The sequence below is a fragment of the Prionailurus viverrinus genome, chromosome D2, assembly GCF_022837055.1.
Source record: "Prionailurus viverrinus isolate Anna chromosome D2, UM_Priviv_1.0, whole genome shotgun sequence".
Taxonomy (NCBI): Eukaryota; Metazoa; Chordata; class Mammalia; order Carnivora; family Felidae; genus Prionailurus; species Prionailurus viverrinus.
In genome coordinates, this window is record NC_062571.1 from 8,259,317 (window position 1) to 8,283,178 (window position 23,862).

Genomic DNA, 23,862 nt, shown 5'->3' on the forward strand with positions numbered 1-23,862 from the left:
CATACAATACGTGAACTTTTGAGTCTGGTTTCTTTCACCTTACATGAGTTCTGAAGGTCTGTCCACATCATACCACGTATCAGCGCTTTCTCCCTTTTTATGGCTAATATTCCATCGTATGGGTATGTCACAGTTCAACTGTCCATTCATCCAATGGTGGATGATTGGCATGTTTTCACCTTTTGACTATTGTGAATAGTGCTCCCATGAACATGTACTTTTTGAGTATCTGTTTGCATTTTGGAGGGTCTATACATAGGAGTAGAATTGCAGAGTCGTATGGTAATTCTATGTTTACCTTTTTGAGGGACCACCAAACTGTATTCCACAGAAAACAGAAGCCGAACCATTTTACGTGCCCACCAGCAATGTACAAGGGTTCCAACTTCTCCACATGTTTGCCAACACTTTGTCTTATAATCGCTATCCTGGTAGGTGTGTTTTGTGGTATCCCATAGTGGTTTTGACAGAGCGGTACATTATTGACTTAATTCTGTTAAAGTCAAATTTTAATAATAAAATCAGAGCCGATGATGAAGATGCCTGAGGCTCCCAGAACCTTCTGTCATCACATGCTTATTATTGTGGGGCACCCAGGCCCAGGCATTCGTCAAGTTCACTAGAACATGTTCAGAAGAAGAATTTTATTTTATCAAGGATGGTCAACTCTTCTGGGGTGGGTAGGATTAGAAATACAGAAGAGAGATCAACCAACAACAGCCATACTAATGGCATCTAAATCCTACTTTGGCTTTGCGTGAGTCAGTGGTTTATGCCTTCGCATGGAAGAGGGCTCCCTGGGGACGTCCGTCTGAAATCACAAACTTTTCCTTTTTTAAAAAAAAAAAAAATTCAATGTTTATTCTGTGAGAGAGAAAGAGAGAGAAAGAATGTGAGCAGGGGAGGAGCAGAGAGAGGGAGACACAGAATCTGAAGCAGGCTCCAGGCTCCGAGCTGTCAGCACAGAGCCCGATGCGGGGCTCGAACTCATGAACCCTTTGATCATGACCAAAGTCGGACACTCAACTGACGGAGCCACCCGGGCGCCCCAGGGCAGGTGATGCCATTTTGTAGAGGAAGGTCTGATGTTAAACAATTTTAGGGCATTTCTTAAGGTGTTTCAGGTTGTGGCATATGCAGAGAGATCTAAAAGGGGAGGCAAGAATCAATCCAATGACAAGACAGAGGAATAAACTTCAAAACGAAATGTGGAGGCAAAGAAAGAGACGTGACCTAAGAAGAATATGAAAATACCATCTTTTGACTGGTGTGTCTACAGTGCCCTATATTTTTCTCCAAGGATGAGAAATCTGCTTGAGGATTACTGAACTTCAGGCTTCCGAAAAACTGCCCTTAACCACACTACGTAAGAGCCTCTGTCGTCATCAGTTTTGCTTAAAGGTAGCCTATGTCACAAAGGCAACCAGGCAAGCTGCAATCATTTGTATTCCCTTTGGTCTTCAAAGGGGCCATGAAGTTATCACAAGAACATTCTAGAATAGCTCTCACCATCGGAAACAAATTAGAGAGGTGACAGTGCCGGGGTGTTCATTTCCGAGATGCATTTCTGGAAAGGAGAAGAAGAATTTACCCCTCCAGATGAGGTGGTTGTGAATGGCAAATGAATCAGATACCAACCTTCTCACTCAAAATGGTCTTCATTTCTTACACTTGCTGTCTGACTTCGGGCCAGACATTTCACGGGCAAAATGTGGTGAACTCTGCTTTGGAAAATTACAATCAGGTCGTAGTCAAACTTCTAGAGTGTGTGCGTGGTTCAGTTCTTGGGAGATCTCTTTTCTGTTCCACACAGGTGCACACCGTCCCTTCTCTGGGCCTCTGCCGGGGACCCACGCCACGGACACCCCACTTCCCCTCCCGAGCCTCAACACCCCTCCCTCCCCCACCCTTTTTTCCCAGTTAACGCTTATTCTTTATGCCTTCTCTCAAGCATTACCTCCCCAGGGAGGCCTCCCCTGAGCCCCTGGCTGTAAGATACCCCACATGCATGTGTCCACTTTTGTAATCCTCACAGGGCACCCAGCCACCTGTTCAACGTCCATCTTCCTCGTAGACCGAAAGCTCCATGCGGGCAGAACGCACCTGCCCCAGTCTTCGCTGACAGCAGGTGCTCTGGAGACGGTACCTGAGTTAACATGGGTCTCCCAGGGATGAACAGTGCTGGCCCTCTGGTTTTCGTGAGCTGATGAGGAACAGCCACCCCTAGGGCTGCCCTCCTCCTCCTCCTCCACCTCCTCCGCCTCCTCTTCTCCATCTCTTTTTTTCCCTCCAAATCTTTTTGAATAGGCTTAGTCTTAGTCACAGCCATGGCTCCTGGTGGAGCTGTGTGCATTGGCTCAGACAGCCTCCTCCCTCACCGCAGTCCGGAACTCTTCTCCAGGCCGTTGCGTGTCCGAAATCCTACTGGAGAGCCTCGAGCTCAGCCTGGCTGCAGGAATGATGCCACACTGACGACAAAGACTTAGGTTGCTGGTTTTATCTCCTCGAGATTCATCTCGGGCTCATCCACGAGACTCTGTCCAGCCCTTCGAATCACGGGGCATCTTATGGAATCAAGGGGAGGAGGCGTTGCTCTAGGACTGTGCACGGTGCGGAGACGCTGAAGCTGGGTGCTCACAAGGAAGGGGCGACTCACTTAGGCTCATTTAGTGAGTGGTTCTGGCTCTCCTGGTCGCGGTCTCTGGCCATGGCTCCTTCAGATCCTCGGACTATTCCAAGCCCTCATTCGCTGACCAGAGAGCCCGCATCCTCTGATGGTGGATACGAGTAGGACAGTGCGGGGATTTGTTTTACTTTATGTAAACTCTGCAGTGATGACGGGAACGGTTGGTGATTTCTGCCTCAATTACCAAAGCGATCTGGCTGCAAGGTGTCTGCATTAATGCCTAAGTTCAAGTAGGGAGCGCCCTTGCCCGGTAAGTGTAATCCTGCAACTGGGAAATTTCCTTCAGTCACAGCATGTTACAGTGCTTCTCAAATTTTGATGTGCAAAAGAGGCATCAGAGAAATCTTTTTTAAATATTTTGAGAGACAGAGAGAGAGAGAGAGAGAGAGAGAACAAGCCTGGGAAAGGCAGAGAAAGAGAGAGGGAATCCCAAGCAGGCTCCACACTGTCAGCGCAGAGCCTGATGTGGGGCTCAAACCCACGACGGTGAGATCATGACCTGAGTTGAAATCAAGATGTAGATGCTCAACCGGCTGAGCCCCCCGGGGGCCTCTCACCAGAGAAATTGGACGAAAACTCAAGCCCCTAGCCTCGGTTCCAGAGATTCTAGCTCAGTACGCTTTGGTTATGACCCAAGAATGTGCCCATTTAAAAGGAGCCCCCGATGACGTTGACCTGTATGGCCTACTCCTTGAGACACAGCAGCCTAGTAGCTAAGAACCGGGCTTGGAACCAAGGTCAAGTTGCCCCTCTGCCAGGGGCAGGACCACTCACAGCTTCAGTTGCTTCATCTGTTAAAGGGCAGGAGGAATACCAAGTGCACAGGGCTCTTGCGGGATAAAATGAGGTCCTAGTGTAAAGGTTTGGTATAGAATCTGCTCAGGACAGTTCCCAGCACACATCAGCTCTTTTTATGTGTGGTATTCGTCTTCATTAGCTCAAGCGACAGGGCCAGAGAAGCGTGGACTTTCTGGGCCAAACAGATATTAAATCTTGCATAAATCTCTGCGGTAAGATGCCTCGATGGACAGAGACCCCTCACTCGAAGGACCCCCAGTGGTTGCTGATCCCACTCGGACTTTCACACACGGGACGAGCGGCCCCCAGCTGGATTATCCGCCGAGGACGCCAAGCAGCCTGGGCAGAAAAGCACTTGAGAGGAAGGGCCTTACGGGTAGGGAAGATGTCTCTGTGCACCTTGGCACCTCCCAGGCCAAATCGGTAAAAGAGAAGTCGAAGTTGGCAGCTCTTCCTAATGATGATATTAAGGGAACGTCTGTTTCTTCATCTGTGAAATGGACGCGATCACAAGATTGTGCCCACATGGTTCTGAAGGACACACGAGGGAGGATATTTATAAAATCCCCTGTATGATGACGGACACAGTGGTCCTCGGCTCGTATTGCTAACGCCCCCCTCCCTTCTCATGTGAATAGATCCAGAGCCTCCTTTTCAGGCACAGATATTGATCGGGGGGAGGGGAACCGATGATCCAGATGTGTAATGAGAGTTTAGAGCGCTGTTTCTTGTTTTTGAAAAAAAATCTGTTTCCTCTGAAAGACTTAAAAGTCACACTTCCTTCTAACATACGGATGGTCCCAGCTCACAATGGTTCGACTTAAGGGCGGTGTGAAAGCAAAAGGCATTCAGTAGAAACTGTAGTTTGAATCTGAATTTCGATCTTTCCCCGGGGCTAGTGCTCTGTGTGGTTCCCCCTCTCCCGAGGCTGGGCGGGAGCAGAGAATACAGCTCATGGGGTCAACGACAGACCCCTTCCCGCCACTCTGTACCCATATCCTGTCTTTCACTTTACAGTATTTCATAAATTATATGAGGCACCCAACACCTTTTTAATGTATGAAATAGGCTTTGTGGTTGATGATCCTGCCCAACTGGAGGTTACTGTAAGTGTTCTGAGCACGTTTAAGGTCACCTGGGCTAATTTCCAACGTTCGGTAGGTTTAAGCACGGAAAATGCATTTCAACTTACGATGTTTTCAACTCGGGTTGAATTTGTTGGGCTGTAACCTTGTTGTAGGTCAAGGAAAACCTGTATATTTATTATGTTTCGTATGTGTTTAATGTATATTATAATCAGACATCTGTGCGTGTGTAATACACGAAGTTACTATTCTATATTCGCATATAAGGCTACCGGTACTGAGGTCGTAAGACAGCAAAGTGATATAATGGCCCAGCAGGTAGTGATGTCACTGTGGGTTATCCTATGGATACACTTTAATCCCCGTTTCCATGTACCTGTGTATTTTCAAATTCTTTCCACTTAGAGCATTTAGTTGGAACTTCCCAGGTTAGTGTGAGTGTACCTTTTCCTGGGAAGCGACCACGTCCACAGCCCTGTCATGTCCCGGGATGTGCCACCAGAGGGAGCCACGATGTAACGGGTAAGGTCCCCCTACAGAAACCTGAGAGGGGCAGAGGCCAAGGCCGCAGGTTACCAGTAACATAGTTCAGATTTATTAAAAAACACGTAGGTAACAAGTCAGAGCTTTGGCTAGGAATGATTTGGAAAAGAATCGAAGGCGTTACTCCACAAAACATTCACAGTTGTGTGCCAGAGACAGACAAGAGAGCAAGGAAGTGTTTTAGAAGCATTTGCGGTGGACAATGGATGGCCCGGCCTCGTCGTATTCCTGTTTGCTGATCCACATCTGCTGGAAGGTGGACAGAGAGGCCAGGATGGAGCCCCCGATCCAGACAGAGTATTTGCGCTCCGGAGGGGCAATGATCTGTTGGCCGGGAGGACAAAGAAGGACGGTTAGCGAATTGGGGTGGGGCCGGACATGCCACCATGGTCCACACAGCTCAGGTTCCACGGACAGTGGGACAGTCTTGGCTGTCAGATGCCTAACCCCAACCCCAACCCCAACCCCACCCCCAACCCAAGGGATGTGACTAGGCTGTGAAGTTAGAGACTCTCCAATGAGCGTATTTGTTCCTCTGGTTTCTTTTACACAATCTATTCCAAAGCACCTGTAACAACTCTAAGGGGGTTGGTCTATGAAATGAGAAACTAAACGTGGGCCCCAAATCCTGCACGGCCTCCACTCAAGAACACTGATGATGTCTCAGACGCTGTGTCTCAGATCTCAGCACGACACCAGCATCCTCAACGAGAAGCTTCGATTGTGCCAGAACTTACGAGACGAGTCTTGCTCCACCTGATCATGTCTACTGAGACCGTGGGGTCCCCCGGATGGATGACCACTTCCCTGGGGTGGCTCCCAGTTGAGCTGCACTGACTGGCTTTCCCGCTGCACAGGCCTGACACGCAGGCCATGCTAACGTTTCTTAAATGAATGGTTTGGACGCAGAGAGCAGTGAATCGGGGTCCAGGGGTCCCCTCCACCCGCTATCGCCCAAAACACAGATAGCTACAGTTAAGCCATTCCCAAATCCACTCCAGACTTAGATACTTGGGTAGAAACAAATGTGGACATTTGGGCAAAAAGACAAGGTATTTCTGAAACCCTGGGGGAAAGGTTTCATTTCTGTTTATCCCCCAAGCTCTGTTTGAATATTTATTTTTGAATACAAGTAGCTGATATTTACTGAGTACTTACCACGTACCTACTATGCTCAATGTTTTACATGAATTATTCTCATAACCACTTTAAAGAGTATTGAGTAGTGCCCTGCCACACCTGGGGAAACTGAGGCTGAGAGAGTTGTTGCTGTTGTTGTTGTTATCGTCTTTAAGCAGACTCCACGCCCGATGTGGAGCTCAAACTCACAACCCCAAGATCAAGAGTCACATGCTCTACCGACTAAGCCAGCCAGGTGTCCCCAAGAGAGGTTGGAGCAACAGGCATAGGTCCCACTGACTGTATGCCTGTCAGACCCAGTATTCAAACCCGGACCTCTCCCAGGTGGTTTTTTGTCTGTTTGTTTGTTTCATTTCGTTTCATTTTAGAAGTAACTTTTCCAGTTGGGGGTAATTTTAGATTTACGGAAAAGTGGTTAAAGCCAGTGCAGGGTTTCTATAGCCCCCTTCCAGTTTCAGTTTCGCCTAATGTCATAACCTTTACTGCCCCAGGTTTTTAACGGTTTTCTCTCACCGCACCGGAGCCCAAAGTTCCATATTCATTTCATTCCAGAAGCTGACTTTGGAGGAGCGGGAGCCAGCCAGCTCTGGCTGCAGCTGCTGTAAGGCACCCCCACCTAGGCTGGCTTTATCCGTGAGCCCAGAGCTTGTTTCCTATCTCTCCCTCCAGTGTGGGGTGGGGCCGGGGGTGGGGTGGGGGGAACAGCCGATCAGAGGAGCATCCAAGAAACACCAGCCTCAGGAACCTGTCTCTGCTGTCACCATGCAGTCTTTCAGAGCCCGGGATGCAGGCCGAGAGCTCTGGTCTGGAACTGTGTACGTGATCTGCAAACCCTCTTCCCGAGAAAGAGAAGGGAGTGCAAATCACAGAGAAGGTGCCTGAACACTTCTCGTGTGTGTGATCTGCACGTGGAATGCCCTTTCTCCCGCTCCCTGTGACAGGGGTCAGAGAGTCCCAGCATGGCCTTCTGATTTCAGACAGTGATAACAGCTTTCGGGAATCACCGGGCACATGTTAAGTTTGCCTCCAAAGAACAGTGTCTGTTTAATCTCTGAGTTCGCTTCGCGGGGACTCGGAACACAATAGAAGGGTCTTTGGTGGCTCGGGGACTGAGCTGGCTCATCCTGGAGTGATTCTGCGCTTCTGAGCGCCAGGATCAAAAGGCACACCAGACAGAGATGAAGACACAACTCCAATCCCGGCCACCGACCGGTGATCACTTTTAGTAGTGGAAGGAGGAGCATATGCTATTGAACCCACGGCTTTTCAACCTCTTCGGAAATATGTGTGGCTCCTCTGGTTTTTTTTAAATGTCTCTGTGAGATGTGGATGCACTATTTTTGTGATGGGGAGAAACGACACGCGTGTATTTTTAAAAGCAATGACGGAAACCGTCTAGACTTATGGTGATCGCTTCACAATATATACAAATACTGAATTAGGTTGTACACCTGAAACGAATCCAGTGTTATATGTGAGCTATGTCTCCATAAAAAAAATAAAGGGATATGCACACACGGGAGCTCTGGTGACCTTTACCCTTGAAAGTAGCTGATAGACAAGATAATTGTAGATTAAATTTTGTATAGAATAACTTAGCTTCTCTTATGAACTGACTTATAGCCAATAAAGAGTGGAATTTGTGGGGGCGGCTGGGTGGCTCCATTGGCTAAGTGTCCAACCCTTGATTTCTGCTCAGGTCCTGATCTCATGGTTTGTGAGATGGATGCCCCATGTCAGGCTCTGCAGTGACAGCACAAAGCCTGCTCGGGATGCTCTCTCTCTCTCTCTCTCTCTTTCTCTCTCTCTCTCTCTCTGCCTCTCCCTTGCTCATGCTCTCTCTCTGTGTCTCTCAAAGTAAAATAAACATCAATAATAATAATAAAGAGTGGAACGTGTGGACATGGACCCACCACCTAGTCCTGGAACCCATGAGCACACGTGAGTAACACGTGTTGCTCTGAAGAGCCCGTCACGTCTGGTGACGGGGTTGGTACCTCCAGCAGCAGAACCGTAGCATCTGACCCCGAACCGTACCTTGATCTTCATGGTGCTGGGCGCCAGGGCGGTGATCTCCTTCTGCATGCGGTCGGCGATGCCCGGGTACATGGTGGTGCCCCCGGAGAGGACGTTGTTGGCATACAGGTCCTTCCTGATGTCAATGTCGCACTTCATGATGCTGTTGTAGGTGGTTTCGTGGATGCCGGCAGACTCCATCCCTGCAAAGGAGACACAAGCCATGACCCTCGGGTGGTGGGCGACACCCAGGTCGGACGCAGAAGACCCGTGTGAGCTTCTGTGGGGGGAGGGGGGGGCGGGTCTCACAGTGGCCTGAAGCTCGGCAGGAACCACAGTGTAAGAACCGCCCATCCGAGAGACCAGAAGGCTCTTGTTATGCTCCGTGTGCTCCCATGTCTGATCTAGCCAGGAGGCCCTGATGGGGCACCGTAGTGGCGGAGGGTTACAACATCACATCGCTGAGCTTTAACAGACTCACTTCTAGGTGGGGTGCAAGGAAGGGCAGAGCCTTCAGGCCCCCCACGGAGGGTCCCGTGCAGAGCCAGCACCCCCGCCGTAGCTCAGGACCACCCACGTGTCTCTTGGCCTGTTCCCTTGGGAACACCCCTCAACGCTAAAGGGCACTGACTCCCCAATCGGAGGTGCTTCATCCGATTTGGACAAGGCTCCTTTCTCTTCTTTTTTTATGTTTCTTCATTTTTGAGAGGGGGGAGGGCCAGAGAGAGGGGGACAGAGGATCTGAAGCAGGCTTCGAGCTGTCGGCACAGAGCCGGACGCGGGGCTTAAACCCAAGAACCGTGAGATCGTGACCCGAGCTGAAATCAAGAGACCTACGTTTAATTGACTGAGCCACCCAGGGGCCCCACAATCCTCATCCTACACATGAAGACACAGAGGCTTGGGGACGTTAAGTGGCCTTCCTTCCCAAGATCATGAAAGTAGAACTGAGACTGAGCCCGGGCTCTCCCCTCCCAGAGCCCACCCTCTGTAAACAACAACGCTAACCTTTGTCCGAGGTCAGTGCTCATGTAGGAACAGGCTCTTCCATTTTTCTCTCTCCCGCCCCACTCCTCCCACAGTCTCAGCATTCAGTGTTATCCTCCCCATCTGTTGATGGCTCCACTGTGTCCTCAGCACAGGCAAGCTCTGATTTGTTCACCATTCTCCAGACACATGGACAGTGTTTGCTTAGAAAGAAAATTCCTGGGGCACCTGCGTGGCTCAGTCAGTTGAGTGTCTGGCTTTTGGTTTCAGCTCAGGTCATGATCTCACGGTGCATGAGTTCAAGCCCTGCGTTGGGCTCTGCGCTGACAGCACAGCCTGCTTGGGATTCTCTCTCTCCCTCTCTCTGCCCCTCCCCTGCTTGCACTTTCTCTTCCTTCCTCTCTCTCAAAATAAATAAGGAAAAAACACTCCTTTCCTGGCCTCCTTCTCTCTCTAAAACTGTGATACTCTTTCCCTTGCCCTGGTTTAGAAATGCATTTGGTCCTGTGGCCCTGTCACATGCCCCCCCCCCCCCCCATGCAGAAGGATGCTGATGGCCAGGGGCTGGGGGGATGCAGGGGGTTAGGGTGCCTTCCCCTTCCCGGGGACAGGACGCTGGGACCCACCGATGAAGGACGGCTGGAACAGGGTCTCTGGGCAGCGGAAGCGTTCGTTCCCGATGGTGATCACCTGCCCGTCGGGCAGCTCGTAGCTCTTCTCAAGGGAGGAGGAGGATGCGGCTGTGGCCATCTCATTTTCAAAGTCTAGAGCTACATAGCACAGCTTCTCCTTGATGTCCCGGACAATCTCACGCTCGGCTGTCAAGATACAGACACGAAGGTTTGCGCCTGTGCTAAAAACCCACCTGCCTCACATCAGTCTCTCCCGCGGTGTGGGTTCACGGGGTGTAAGTTCGCCATTCTGCAGCCCCACATCCGCGATGGCGATGAAACTATAGAGAGTCCCTGAGGGAACCACTCTGTCCCTGGCAGAATGGTGGGCTGGTGGAAAGGATTGTCTGGGAAATGCTGGGCAGGAGTGAAAGGAGCGAGCCAGAGAAAGGCGCAGAGGAGGGCAGCCTTCTGTACCTTATGTTTTCTTTTTTTCAGGAGCAACGATTCACTCTCTGTTATAAGTGTTTTATACTAGTTTGTCATTTTGGGTTTTCGGTTGACCAGGAAGTCTTATGCTGAAATCTTATGCTTTGGGGCCCCCGCGGTTTTCAAAAAGCTCCACAGATCCACGGTGCTTGGCCCAGTAGCTACACCACTGGTGTATCCATTACCTTCCAGAAGGAGGCAGGCCCTGGCTCAGGACCAGTCCTAGACCAGAAGGCTCTGATGCATATTGAAGGAGGTGTGGAGGAAGCAGGCAGCCAGTCCCTTCCAGACTCCTGCATTTGGAACTTCTAAGCTATGGGTTCCATCCAGGCCCCTGGAACCTTTGGGAGATATGCTGGGGTTCTTTGCAGGGAGAAGAGGGATGTAGGAATTAATTCACCTCCCTACCCCAGAAGGAAGCCTGAACATCCACAGGGCTCAAGCTCAGAGTCTATAATAAACCTGAGGCACGTCCAGAAACTGAGACATTTGGACAGTACCTGATCAACGAGTGGAGGGAAGGCGGTTAGGGCCGTGCGCACTGAGGACATCCCAACGTGTCTAGCGCCGTGGGACTCTGCCTCTCGTAAGTTCGCACTGGGGGCCACCAACACAGAGGCCGAAGACACACGGATAGCTTCCTGCTAGGTTGGCCTTCATGCCAGCTAACAATCACTGAATTACTGACTTACAAATACCGAATTACTCAGTGTCGGTATCACTTAATCCGGCAATCACGTCGGGGGTGAAACCCTATTCATGGATGAGGAGGCCGCAGGTTGGTGAGTTGGGTCACCCCCACTAGTGCGTGGCAGAACTGGGACCCACGCCCTACCTAGATGTCACCAAGCCCGCCAACCGATGTGCCACATTCATTGCGTTCCATCTCTGCACTCTCAGCTTCCCATTTGTGAACAGAGGAGGTTAAAAAGTGTCCAAGTAACAGGCCCCTGACGAGCTTACGCTGGAGGTTCTCACCATCCTTCTCAAGAAAGAAGGTGCTTTGCTCTGAGCGTCCGAGGCAGGCCTTGCCAGCTGCACAGTCCCCTCCCATCATGTCCCTGGATGGTGGCCAGGGTCTTCGAGGTTCCCGCGAAGAAGACGCGGCCCCTGCACCCCGGCCCCTCACTCCCGCGGGCCTCACTCACCGGTGGTCACGAAGGAGTAGCCGCGCTCGGTCAGGATCTTCATGAGGTAGTCGGTGAGGTCGCGGCCAGCCAGGTCCAGACGCATGATGGCGTGGGGCAGGGCGTAGCCCTCGTAGATGGGCACGTTGTGGGTGACCCCGTCTCCCGAGTCCAGCACAATGCCTGGGGGACAAATCGCACAACAAAAGTCACCACGGCCCCCGGTGCGTGGCCCCTGGCTGGCCCAGGAGAAGGGGAGTTTCCGAGCCTCTGGCTTGAAAAAGAGAGAAAGCATGTGGTAGGGTAGGCGAGGCAGGACAGGCTTGGGGAACATAAAGAAAGAGCAGGAAGAGAGAAAAAGTCCTGCTGGAAATAGGAGCTTGAGGGCTTATTTTCATTATTTCTTTTAAGCTTATTTACTTATTTGTTTGTTTATTGAACATTTATTCAGTTTTGAGAGACAGAGATAGAGCACAAGCAGGGGAGGGGCAGAGAGAGAGGGAGACACAGAATCCGAAGCAGGCTCCAGGCTCTGAGCTGTCAGCACAGAGCCTGACGTCAGGCTCAAACCCACAACCATGAGATCATGACCTGAGTCGAAGTGGGGCACTTCCCGACTGAGCCACCCGGGCACCCCTATTTATTTTGAGAGAGAGCACGAGCAGAGGCAAAGAGAGAAGACAGAGAGAGAATCCCAAGCAGGCTCCACGCTCTCTGCACAGAACCTGACTTGGGGCTTGATCTCACCAACCGTGAGATCATGACCTGAGCCGAAATCGAGAGCCAGCTGCTCAACCAACAGAGCTACCCAGGCCCCCCTCCAGGGCTTGTTTTTAAAGGTGGAAAGAAGACCTTTCAGGGCTGGGATTAGCCCTGTCAGTTCTAACTACCCCCCACCCCAGGCCATCCAAACCCCATGTTGATAACCATCAAAGCTCACAACGGATGGTGCTCCCAGTCGGGGCTCCCAATACCGCGTCCACCTACCAGTCGTACGTCCAGAGGCGTAGAGGGACAGCACCGCCTGAATAGCCACATACATGGCCGGGACATTGAACGTCTCAAACATAATCTGCAAAGCAACCGAAAGAGCTTAAGTTAGTGATGTCTCCAGTCTCAGCCAGAATGTTCAGGAGAGCACCTCTTGCGGGTGGGCTCAGAATACAGATGGACCCGCCTGGCTCTGGGCAGAGGAGACTGGGGCAGGGGGGTGGTGCACATGTGACTGGCAGGGGTTGTGAGGGCTCTGGCCTTGGCCCTGGCGCCTTGACCCAGGAGGGCTCGCCAGACTAACAGCTGACTTCTGTGGCCTTCCTTCCTGGTGTCTCAACTGTGAACGGAGGAGTTTGGTCTAGGGGAGCTCGAGTGTGGGCAGTCGAGGACGCACGCATGATGTCAAAGCCAAAAGACCAAGGAAAGACAGCATTCCAGTTTTGACGTCTCTAGTCTACAGGAGAAGACCTTTTAAACCATAAGCTAAGATGGGTTTGGATTAGCCCAGTTCTGTGATTTGTCTGAAGTTCCTTTTAACCTCTTCCACTTTCCAGGGAGCTGCTGAGTCAATGCCAGCCCTAGACTCTGAGGCCACTTTGGCTGCTGTGGACAAGACCTCGATTCCTGGAAGACAAGATCTTCCCACTGATAGCAGAGGGCCACGTGTGAATGGCAGGGCCTCAACTCATGTGGTCTGGGGACAAGATCAGAATGGGAGCCCTCCAGGTCACTCATGAGAAGTGTGTGCCCACAAACGTTCCCACGGGCCTCCATTTCTCCATCGGCGAAGCCCCCCTGGGCCATCCCCCAGAATGTCTGACATGGTTTGCTAGAGAGCCATGCTTCCCAAATATTTTTCTGCCTCCGCACCATTCACAAGGACGATCACGCCCATCAGAAATGACATCGCTTGCCTCACGGAGTGACTCCCAGGCACACAGATGTCCCCTGGAGAGAATGACCACGCATGTGTTGGGGTAATCAGCAAGAGCTCTTCTGGGGAAGAAGCCATACAGTATTTCTATGATTTATATGGATTGTTCTCCAAGGCCAAAAGATACTAGGTCAGTTCCAGGCTCTGGCACGTCTAGCTGTGTGACCTTGGGACAGTCTTATGTATTGGATCCTTGAATGATTCATTTATATAATCAGATATATAATTATATAGTCATTTATATAATATAACATGTTTCGCGTTGCTAAGATTTAAAGAGACCATGCATGTAAAATGCTTAACCCAGAGCTTAACTATAGCAAGCGTTAAATTGACAGCAGATTTTTTATTCGATAGCTCATCCAAACTGCAAACCTTGTCTGGGTGGTGGAATGGATGGTCTCCTGCTATAAGGTCTTTGAGTTTCAGCCTAGTCACAAGAGTGCCAATAAAAACCATTGGGTGAAGCATCCAACTTCGGCTCAGGTCATGATCTCCTGGCTCACAAGTTCAAGCCCTGCATCGGGCTCTGTGCTGACAGCTCAGAGCCTGGAGCCTGCTTTGGATTCTGTGTCTCCCTCTCTTTGCCCCTCCCCTGCTCACACTCTGTCTCTTTCTCTCTCAAAAACAAATTAAAAAAATAAATAAATGAACTATTCTTTGTTGAATGTTTACTATATGAGGCACCATGAAACACATTTAACATTTTGCCCCATTGATCTTCACGTCAGCCCTTTGAAAAGTGATAGCACTAATATTATTCCCCATGTATAGATAGACAAGGAAACTAAAACTCAAAGAAATGAAGTGGCTTCATTAAACTCACGTGGCTGATGAGTGACAGATCCAGTTTGCAAACCTGTCTCCGACCTAAGAACCAACTTCCTGCCGTACTTTGAAATGATTTCTCCTTGGAAGTTTTTAAGCTAACGTAGCACCTTTGACAATGAAATATTTTCATTTCCTATTGCTTTTGGAGTCACGGGGCAGTTTCTGCAGTAAGGATGTGAGTTACCACGGCCACGCTACTGTCTCTGGCCTCCCCGGAGTCCCTGGAAAGCTGTTGGTCTGTGAGGGGCCCGCTGGGCGCACCATCTCTCTGCTGTCCTGCCCCGCCCCTTTCCAACAGGACTGTCCCCTAACCCCAAATGCTGGATCCTGGAGTGGATGCTCACCTGGGTCATTTTCTCCCGGTTGGCCTTGGGGTTCAGGGGCGCCTCGGTGAGCAGAGTTGGATGCTCTTCGGGGGCGACACGAAGCTCATTGTAGAAAGAATGGTGCCATATCTAGCGGGGGGCGGAGGAGAAACACAATGATGCAACGTCACGGAAGGCTGCAGACCCCAGAGAGGGGCCGGAATGAGCTAAATGAAACCAGGATCAAACAGAATGTTACAAGCACTTATCAGATGTCCACAACTTTACTGACGCGGGCACCGCAGCCCAGAGACCGTGCGTAACTTACCCAAGGATTCACAGCTCGTAAGCGACTGAGCAAAATCCCAAACCCAGGTCTATGGGCCAGGATGGCACAGAATCTGAAGTCAAAACGGGTTCAAATCCCAACTCAACCCCCATTTCTTGGTTGTGTGAGCTTAGGCAAATTTTAACCCTTCCCGGCTCACCTCACCATGGGTAATATCAAAATAGCTAGTATGTCTTTGCAAGAACCCTACGGTTACTATTTAGTCCAGGGGCTGGCCCAGAATAAATATTCCTGTTAGTCAGCTATATGTTTTTTTAAAGTAATCTCCGTGCCCAATGTGGAGTTGGAACTCACAACTCTGAGATCAGGCGTCTCATGCTCTACCGACTGAGCCAGCCAGGCGCAAACCGTGTCTTTCCTCCTCCTTCCACTTTAGTGAATATTCACGGCAAAATGGTTTCGTTTAGCAAGCAAGAGGACAAATGAGTGAATGTGTGAATGGGAGAACGAAGCTGACCTAAAAAAATCTAGTTGCCCTTTTTAATACTTTTCAGGAAATTTCCCTCTGCGATGTATGCTAAGAGGACGGGTCTCCCCGCCTCCTCCCTCCCCGCCTTGCTCTCTAGGGCTGGCCGAAGCCTGCCTTCGCTGGTGCCCTCTGGACCTCCCTCCCATTCGTGGTCAGGTACTTGACCTTCCGGTGCTTCCCAAAAAGCCTGCGCCTACTCATAGCGTGTTTGTATGATGTTCTCTGGTCGTGAGTTTGCTTCATGGTTGAGCATCCTCTTTAATCATCAGATGCCAAAGAGAACACACCATTGCAAAGAAGTCTAAATTAATGATTTCTAAAGGCCTGGAAATTCTCCCCTGGCACCAGGAGTATTAGATTCATCCAGAATGAAAACCAAACAAGAACAGCTCGTGAAAATTGACAAATGGACGAAAGCTAGATTGATCTTGTCCCAGTGTCTCCGGTGTTGAATTTGCGGTTTCTAGAAAAGAACTAGGGAGCTTGAAAGTTATACCCCTCTGAGGGAGTAGAAACGGCAGAGAGCTCAAGAAATCCCGCCGGTCATATTACATACTGTGGCTATCTTGGAACAGCACTGACGATACAGCTGATCCCCACCCCCAGCCCCATCCACAAACCTCTCTGCACACCCCCCTCGTCTCTCTCTCTCTCCCGAAGACGCTTTAAATTCAGATTTTAGAAATGATGACTTTATTCATCCCAGCGCTCTGCCTGCAGTCTGAGATGCTGCCAGCTCCATGGGGAAGCTCTTAAGAGCATTTCCTGCTGCCGTTAATAGCGTCTCTCAGCGCAAACTGCAGCCTTAACCAAACCCAGCCTCTCAGACTAAGCAAACCTAAGGAAATGCAATTTTTATAGAGAGCTAGAGGCTTCGGCATTATTGCTGATCAATTCTGGCAATACCACTTTCTTTTAACCTGGTGAGAGCGTATGTACATGTGTGTGCCTGTGCTCACATGTATGTGTGCGTGTGCCTGTGTCTGTGTGAGTCTGTGTGTCTGTGTGAGTGTGCGTGAGTGTGTGTGAATGAGCGTGCACGTGGGTATGCGTGTTCTTGCCTGTATGTGTATGTGTGTGAACATGTGTGAGTTGTGTGTGTGCCTGTGTGTAGGGAGCTGACAAAAGTCCAGATATTGTGGTTCTAATATATTTTGCTACCTTAACAGAATTAGTGTCATGTTCTCATTGGTCTTTCTGGTTTTTCTCCGATCGCTTGCGTGTCTATGATGCCTAATACCAAGCATCAAAATCCTAGGATTTAACTCTTCTCGGAAGCTCTTCTATATGAATCTGGGAGGTTTTAAAGCACTCTCTTCATACAACACAGAGAGGCACTTTCTCAAATACTTATTTAAAAACGTTTGTCAGCTCCTTGCGTTTCAGTGCGCTGGGGAACTTTCAGGAATGTCCCAAATCCGCAATGTCACGGCTCTCCCTTCTAGAATGAAAACTAAAATACTTCAAAAAAACGTTCAGGGTGAGTTAATGAAAAGCTTTCAAAAGAGCATGGGTGGGGCGGGGCTTCACCCAGCTCTCCTCCACTGGGAGTCCTCGCCTCCCTGCCTCCAGTAAGCGGTGGGGGGGGCGGGAGTGGGAGTGTTGTTCCCCCCCTCCCCGCCCACCCCCCCACCTGCTGGCCTTAGGAAGGTAATCCAGTGCAACAGGCTCTTAATTCCCACCACTGGCAAATGGCTACGGTTCGAATCCACAGAACACTATCCCTCTGATTAGCGTAGAAACCCTGTTAGGCAAGAGATTTGTGTGTGCGTGTTTTTAAAGACGTATTTCAGGATTTTTTTTTCAACAGTAACAAGATGCTTTGAACCAGGAGCCACAGAAACCAGGCATCCTGAGGGCTCCGCGCACATAGAACCTCCAGTACCTTTTCCATATCGTCCCAGTTGGTGATGATGCCATGTTCTATCGGGTACTTCAAGGTCAGGATTCCTCTTTTGCTCTGTGCTTCGTCCCCCACGTAGCTGTCCTTTTGTCCCATGCCCACCATTACTCCCTGCAGAGATTCAACACAGCACAAGTCAGCCTCCCCCAGGACTCGTGGACTGATGACAATCCAGTCACAAAGGGTTAAGTCATTGCGGTAGAAAGTTCCTCTTTTGGTATCAGGAACACGACATTCTGTCTTAGGGTCACTATGCTCTGAAGCAACATCCCTCAGTTGATTGGCAACAGGCCTGAAGCAGTCTCCAAATAGCAGAGGGCCCTGTGGGGGAAGCAACTTTACGTTGTGGTTTTTTTTTTGTCTGCCGTATTTCTTAGCAAGCTCTATTAGGACAGAAGCTGTGCTGGCTTGTTCACCACGACAACAAATTGCCAGGGACTTATGTGTCACTCAACAATTACTTCCTAAATGAATGTATGAAATTTTACATATTAGTTAAATGGCACCGTGCTCTTATAAATCCCTTAAGCTGTTAAAATTGTCACCCACCCAAGAGTATGTGAACAAGCATCATATCTACAAATGACCAGTCAGTGCTTCGTTTCTAATGGATAAATCCATGCCAATCAACAGTAAGACATTTGCCTAAACTAGGCAGAAGTATTTTTATTATTTTTTTAATTTTTTAATATAATTTATTGCCAAGTTGGCTAACATACAGTGTGGACGGTGTGCTCTTAGTTTTGGGGATAGAGTCCCATGATTCATCGCTTACATATAACATCCAGTGCTCATATAAACAAGTGCCCTTTAACGCAATAAAGAGAAGCTTAAAAAACAAACAAAAAACCCCCCAAAAACAAAAACAAAAGAAAGGGAATTCTCATTACTGGGATTTTAAATTGCACTGGGGTGATTGTTTTAGAATTGCAGAACAGCATGGCTGCTAGAGATCCATAAATAGTGGCTTGTGCAAAATATCTCCATGCATACAGTTCAACAAAGAACCATCTCGGGTTTCATTCAGTGGAAGGGGCTATTATTCATTCTTGCGACCGTATGCCGAACTGAGAGCCACGAACATCAGTCAGATAGGGTCAACGAGCAGCTTTATTTCTGACGTGAAGAATTTCTAAAACTGAGAGTGTTTTTTTTTTACCATATGGCTCCGTTTTTTACCATATGGCTGCCCCCAATATTTTGTTTATATGTAATGTTCTATAAAATTAACATGTGGCTGTCTACATATATTTCATTGACACCTAAAGTATGTAACATTACATTCAGTAACAACGCTCACTTTCACCTAATATCGAGATCTTTGAGAGTGAGTGCCCTCGGCCTTTAATTTAGTTTCTTTCCAAAGAGTAGCTGAGGTACACATTATTAGGTACCTCATAGTAGTTCTGATGATGATAATGATCATGAGACAAAAAGGTGAACTTATATCTGAGAGGTGAACTTTATATCTGATAGGCACCCACCAGACAATCTGTCTATATCATATGTGAAATTCACACTTACTCCTACACACCCATCACCAGAGGTGTATTTTTAACAAGGTCACATAATTTCTGGGCAGAAAGCAATAGACAGACTGTGGGTACTCATGGGCACCCCGTCACAGAGGGGCCTGATGTGTAGCCCTGTTTCGCTCTACTGCAATCCAACCTTCCTTTTCTTGAATAAACCTGGTGTGCAACATCGGGTGGTTTTAAGGTAAACGGTTGTTCTCTGGATGCATTTGTGTCTTGTCATGCGATGGTCGATATGGCGATATTCATCACGTTACATAATCGCAGTACAATATTGCTCACCTGATGCCTGGGGCGCCCCACAATGGATGGGAAAACGGCACGGGGAGCATCGTCCCCGGCAAAGCCGGCCTTACAGAGCCCAGAACCGTTGTCACACACGAGGGCAGTGCTGTCCTCTTCTTCGCACATCTCGGCTGGAGCTGCTTCACAGGGTCCTAGGGGAACAGGAAGGAAGCCGCCCCCGCTGTCATCCAGCAGCCATGTCATTTCACTGACCACTCCCACCTTCCAGAAGGGATGTGGGGTCCTTCTCTGTACTCCCGGAGCACATTCCACTGACCCTTATACAACACAGCATTTATCTCAACGTACCGTAATTAGACTGACGCCAGAACTCAGACTTCCACATTCATACAACTGACCTCTAGCACGGTGGCCAGCACGTCACAGGTGCTCCTGGGCACTTTAAAGAATAACCAAGCAGGTGAATAAATGAACAACCGCAGAGCGCAGACAGGAAGATCCGATTAACGTGTCATGTGGGAGAGAAGTTTCTGGAATATGCTGTCTGCATCGGCCCGAACACATTTTTCTAGATATGTTATAACTTTTAACTATTTTCTTTAAAAGGTAGGTTTTGAGGGCCAGGCTGCATGTGAATATTTGGAAATGTTGAATGGAAGGTGTTTAAAAGAAAAATCTCCAGGCTCCTGGGTTGGTTAAGCGTCTGACTTCGGCTCAAGTCATGCTCTCATGGTTGTGGGTTTGAGCCTGACGTCAGGCTCTGTGCTGACAGCTCAGAGCCTGGAGCCTGCTTCGGATTCTGTGTCCCCCTCTCTCTCTGCCCCTCCCCTACTTACACTCTGTCTCTCACTCAAAAATAAATAAACATTAAAAAAAAAGAAGAAGAAAAATCTCTTTTGGTCCTGAGAACTTTTATTTTACCTTTGGAGAAACATTAAAAACAATTGAAACTTTCTAAGGAGGTGCTTGAAATTTTAGGGGCCATAGTTATTCTCCATTAATAAAAATCACAGCTAACCTAAAATCCAAGCGAGGGAGAGTCTAATAAGTTACACATACCATAGTATAATATTTTGCTGCCATTAGGAAAGATAAATTAAGAGATAGGGAAAAGGTATATTCTATGTAAGAATAATAGATTAGAGAAAGTAACATTGTATGATCCTATTTAAAAATGTACATTTATGCATTGAAAACAGGTCGATTGTATTTGCCAAGATGTTGACGAGTATTATTTTGAGACAGTGGATTTTGTAGGTGTTTTTAATGATCTACCCTGGGTTTTGTAATATTTTCTAAATTGGGCATGTATTCAATATTTTGAATATCCAACTCTTAAGCTCCGATCCTATAACAAAATCTGAAAAGTGGGAGCAAAGCAGCAGCTTTGGAGAACAGGTCCATTAGAGAGACCATTTGCATGCAATGCCCTCATTTCTACTAATGAGAAAACCCAGAGGAAGTGTTTTGCTCAAGGGCACACAGGGCACTGGAGGCAGAGTTGAATCAGAGACCAAGTGTCCTTGGCTACCCCCTGGACTTTCAATTCAGATTCCCTTCCCTTTTTCCAAGCAGAATCATCCCATAAAACGAGGGACACCCACCGTTGTCTGTCCGACTTTGAGAGCTTAGGATTTCAAGCTGAGGAAGAGTCTTCTAAGTTGGTGAACCCATTGCACACCCTGACCCAGATATAAAATGCAATTCTTTAAAGGAAATTTCTGGGATGTAGGAGAAGAAGAAGAAAAAAAAAACAACTTTTGCTTTTGTTCTGGAGATCTGCCAGATCATTCCCACGAAATCAGTGCTGTTTCTTTCGGAATGCTGTGTAACCCTTCGCAAAAGCATGACTCTCCACTGAGGCGATGCGTTTTAAAATCCAGGACGGGTACTATTCTCTCCCATTGACAAACAGGGAAACCAAGACTCAAGGCATTGAAGTGACTTATGCAAGATCCCAATGCTGGTAAAGTTAGGACCACGGAGACGGCAGAGAATGATGATTATAGCCTGCGACCTAGTAAGGTATTTAACATCTCTAAATCACAGTTTCCTTCTCTGTCAAACAGCAATAATATCAGTATGTGCTATACAGAGCTCTTACAATGGGGGGTTAGATTTTTAAAAAGCATTTGAAATGCTTTGTAGTGGCAAACACATTACGGATGCCCATAAATGTTAGTTGTAAAGGGATGATCATTGATAGCATGATAGCACTATGATCATTATCCCGCCCTCTTTATTTCTAGTTTTTGCTTTCTTTCCACACTGCCTCCAGGCGTAGCATGGGGATCCTTGACCTGTGGATTCTACTCCTAAGAACGGAAAACAAGACTTGCCAATGGCTTGCTCTTTCCTTCCCCACCCCTCCCTGCCCTTTCCAGATGCTGGATACCGCTCGGCATTGCTGTGATTGGCTTCCGTCCTACGGAAGGACGAGGGGAGTGGAGAAGTGAGATACGTAGAGGAGACAAGACAGGGCAAGAAGTGGGAGTCGGAGGCGTGTGTCAGAGGCGGCCAGCACCAGCGGCGGGCTCTCTGTGGATGCACTAAGCAGACTTTCCAAACCCAAAGAGCTGAAAACAGGACGACATACTTGGATATAGGACGCTCTGACAATGTGACAGGACGGTCACCAGGAGTGCACGCCCCCCTTCCCTAACTCTCTTGTTGGCCGGGAGGGCTTGGGGCTTGAACATACTGCAGAAAAAGCAGGCTGTCCCAGAGCCTCAGCAAACATGCGGAAAATTTAAAAAATCTCAAAAGCCAGTAAACGTGTTTTTATTTGGTATAAAACAAAACAAACAGACAAAAAAGCCCAGGAGGGATTTTCTAATCTCTCGGATGAGCACTGTCATTGGAGAAGTCTCGGTGTCCCCGGAAAGAAGCCGACTCAGTGGTGTCCAAGCCTTATCTGACCTGAATGAGCAGCCGGGTTTGGAGCAAAGCATTTCCTAATTAGGTAAAACACAGGCGAGCGTCTGCGTTTGGAACTGCACCCTGGTCGGGGGGTTGTTCCAACTGCTTTGCCTGCATCTTGTGCCAAAAATGAGTAGTTAGTGTGGGGAAGGCGGCGGGGGGGGGGGGGGGGGGGGAGTAGTGGGGGAGGAAGAACACTACAGTTCCCAGCTCATCCGTCTTGAAATGCAAACCATATTTAGTCATGGATCACAGAATGAAGGCAAATCTCAGTGCGGAAAGTCTAGTCCGGGCTGAAGCGGCCAAGCCCCGATTTCCAGCGAGGTTCAGCCCGGGGACTGCCGCCTCGCTGCGGGGAGAGAGAAATGCAAACCAGACGTCCCTTAGGCTGGCACACAAGCAGCTGTCAGCCGCTCCCTCCCTCTTTATTCACAGAGAAAGATACAGCCTGTTTCCTGCTGCAAATGACCAGTGGAGCGTGCGAGGCACAGCCTGGAGTGTAAGTTCACAGACGTGCCTTTGCTACAGAAGACACTACCAACTGCAGCCACAGGAACCCTGATGCGAGCACGTAAACAGCCAATACCAAAGACGAGGCCACTAGACTCTGTTCACTTCTCAAATGCATTTCCAGGCGCCTCCAGCGGCCCCGAAAATACCATCCGATGAAAAATCCCCACGCCAAAGCGAACCACAGAAAGTACTAGAATCCCTGGTGCCTAAGTAGAAATAAACGCGTAACTCACTGGAAATTGCTAGGTTGCATCTCTGAAAGAGCCCAGCCAGACCTGGGCTGTGGATGTAGCATAAACAGATGGTGCAGGGGACACACAGATTCTGTTCTGTCTTCCTTTCCTCCTCCCCCCACGCCAAACCGCATCTTAACTTTGTTCTTAATATTAGATGATGGGAAGCTAAAAGCTACAATCATCATAGTACTACAATGTTCATTCAGAAATTGCAGAGGGCACAAGCCCAAGTAAATCTCTGCAGATGACGTCTGAGTGCACTGAGTAATGTCAAAGCCGCCGGGATGGGGAAGTCACAGCCCTGGGTCCGAGCCACTTACCCTGACAGCGCTCAGCTGGGCTTCTCCGCTCTGGGTGGTGTTCAGGGAAGCTGAACGCTGAAGGGTTATATAGCCCCTTGGCCTGCCTCCCTCCCCTTTGCTTCCCAAACAAGGAACAAAGACAGACTTGGGCCTGGCGTTCAGGCTAACACAACCATATAGGGACCTCAGCACAAAACTCTCTAATCTGGGTGGCCGGAGGTCTGGGTCTCTTCCACCAAATTCCACTGCTCTGCTCAAGAAACGGGAGGCAGGTCAGCTGCATGAGGGGAGATAAACACCCGGGGCCTTCAGAGCAACTGCTGAGATGCCCGGACGCCCGGGGCTCGAGCGGTGGGGCAGGTGCACGCCCCGTCTACACATTCCGCAGAAGAAGCCAGCCCACGGTCTCACTGTCATTCCAGGGCATTTCCTAATAGAGCCGAGCACAGAGAGGAGCGGCCTCGAGAAGTAGGGACTTTTAAAACATTCTCTCACAAAGGAGGCCTGCAATGAAGAAAGGTATTGTTTCAACTGTTCAGAGAGAGAGAGCGCGCCATGATTTAATGGTAGTCATGCTATGTTGATAAACAGAGCCCAAGCATGGTATTCGTGGGAGCAGGAATTGACACGCAGGCAGGGTTGACGGGCCCACGTTCTTCACAGAGGAGCTTGGGGGTCGGCATGGCCTCCGCCACTTGGGGACATCAGCTAGGCCTATCGACGTGTCCCTGAGTAACGTAGCCGAATGACTACGGGCTGTTCCTTTGCCGCAGCGCCCTGTCATAGATGCAGTTTGGGAGAGAAAGGGGCGTGTTCAAGTTGAGGGGTCTCTCTGACCCTGCTCT

At 49.2% G+C, this 23,862-nt stretch overlaps 1 protein-coding gene across 1 annotated transcript; it reads right to left on the reverse strand.

Moving 5' to 3' along the window:
* Positions 1-5,141: 5,141 nt before the first annotated feature.
* On the reverse strand, positions 5,142-23,191 carry ACTA2 (actin alpha 2, smooth muscle). Its single transcript, XM_047824752.1, has 9 exons — positions 23,036-23,191; positions 19,084-19,238; positions 17,249-17,377; positions 14,585-14,695; positions 12,470-12,554; positions 11,504-11,665; positions 9,882-10,073; positions 8,290-8,471; positions 5,142-5,436 (listed from the first exon to the last, which is right to left on the reverse strand). The coding sequence occupies exons 2-9, from the start codon at positions 19,210-19,212 to the stop codon at positions 5,293-5,295; spliced, it is 1,134 nt and encodes a 377-aa protein (XP_047680708.1). The 5' UTR covers positions 19,213-19,238; positions 23,036-23,191; the 3' UTR covers positions 5,142-5,292.
* Between the last annotated feature and the right edge of the window lie 671 nt (positions 23,192-23,862).

Bases quoted from the DNA above. Each gene is read 5' to 3' on its own strand.
- ACTA2 (XM_047824752.1), bottom strand. From the start codon at position 19,212: ATGTGCGAAGAAGAGGACAGCACTGCCCTCGTGTGTGACAACGGTTCT. The intron at 17,378-19,083 runs GTGAGCAATATT...GAATCTCTGCAG, and splicing joins TGGGGCGCCCCAGGCATCAG to GGAGTAATGGTGGGCATGGG. The intron at 8,472-9,881 runs GTGGGTCCCAGC...TCTCCTTTGCAG, and splicing joins GTTCCAGCCGTCCTTCATCG to GGATGGAGTCTGCCGGCATC.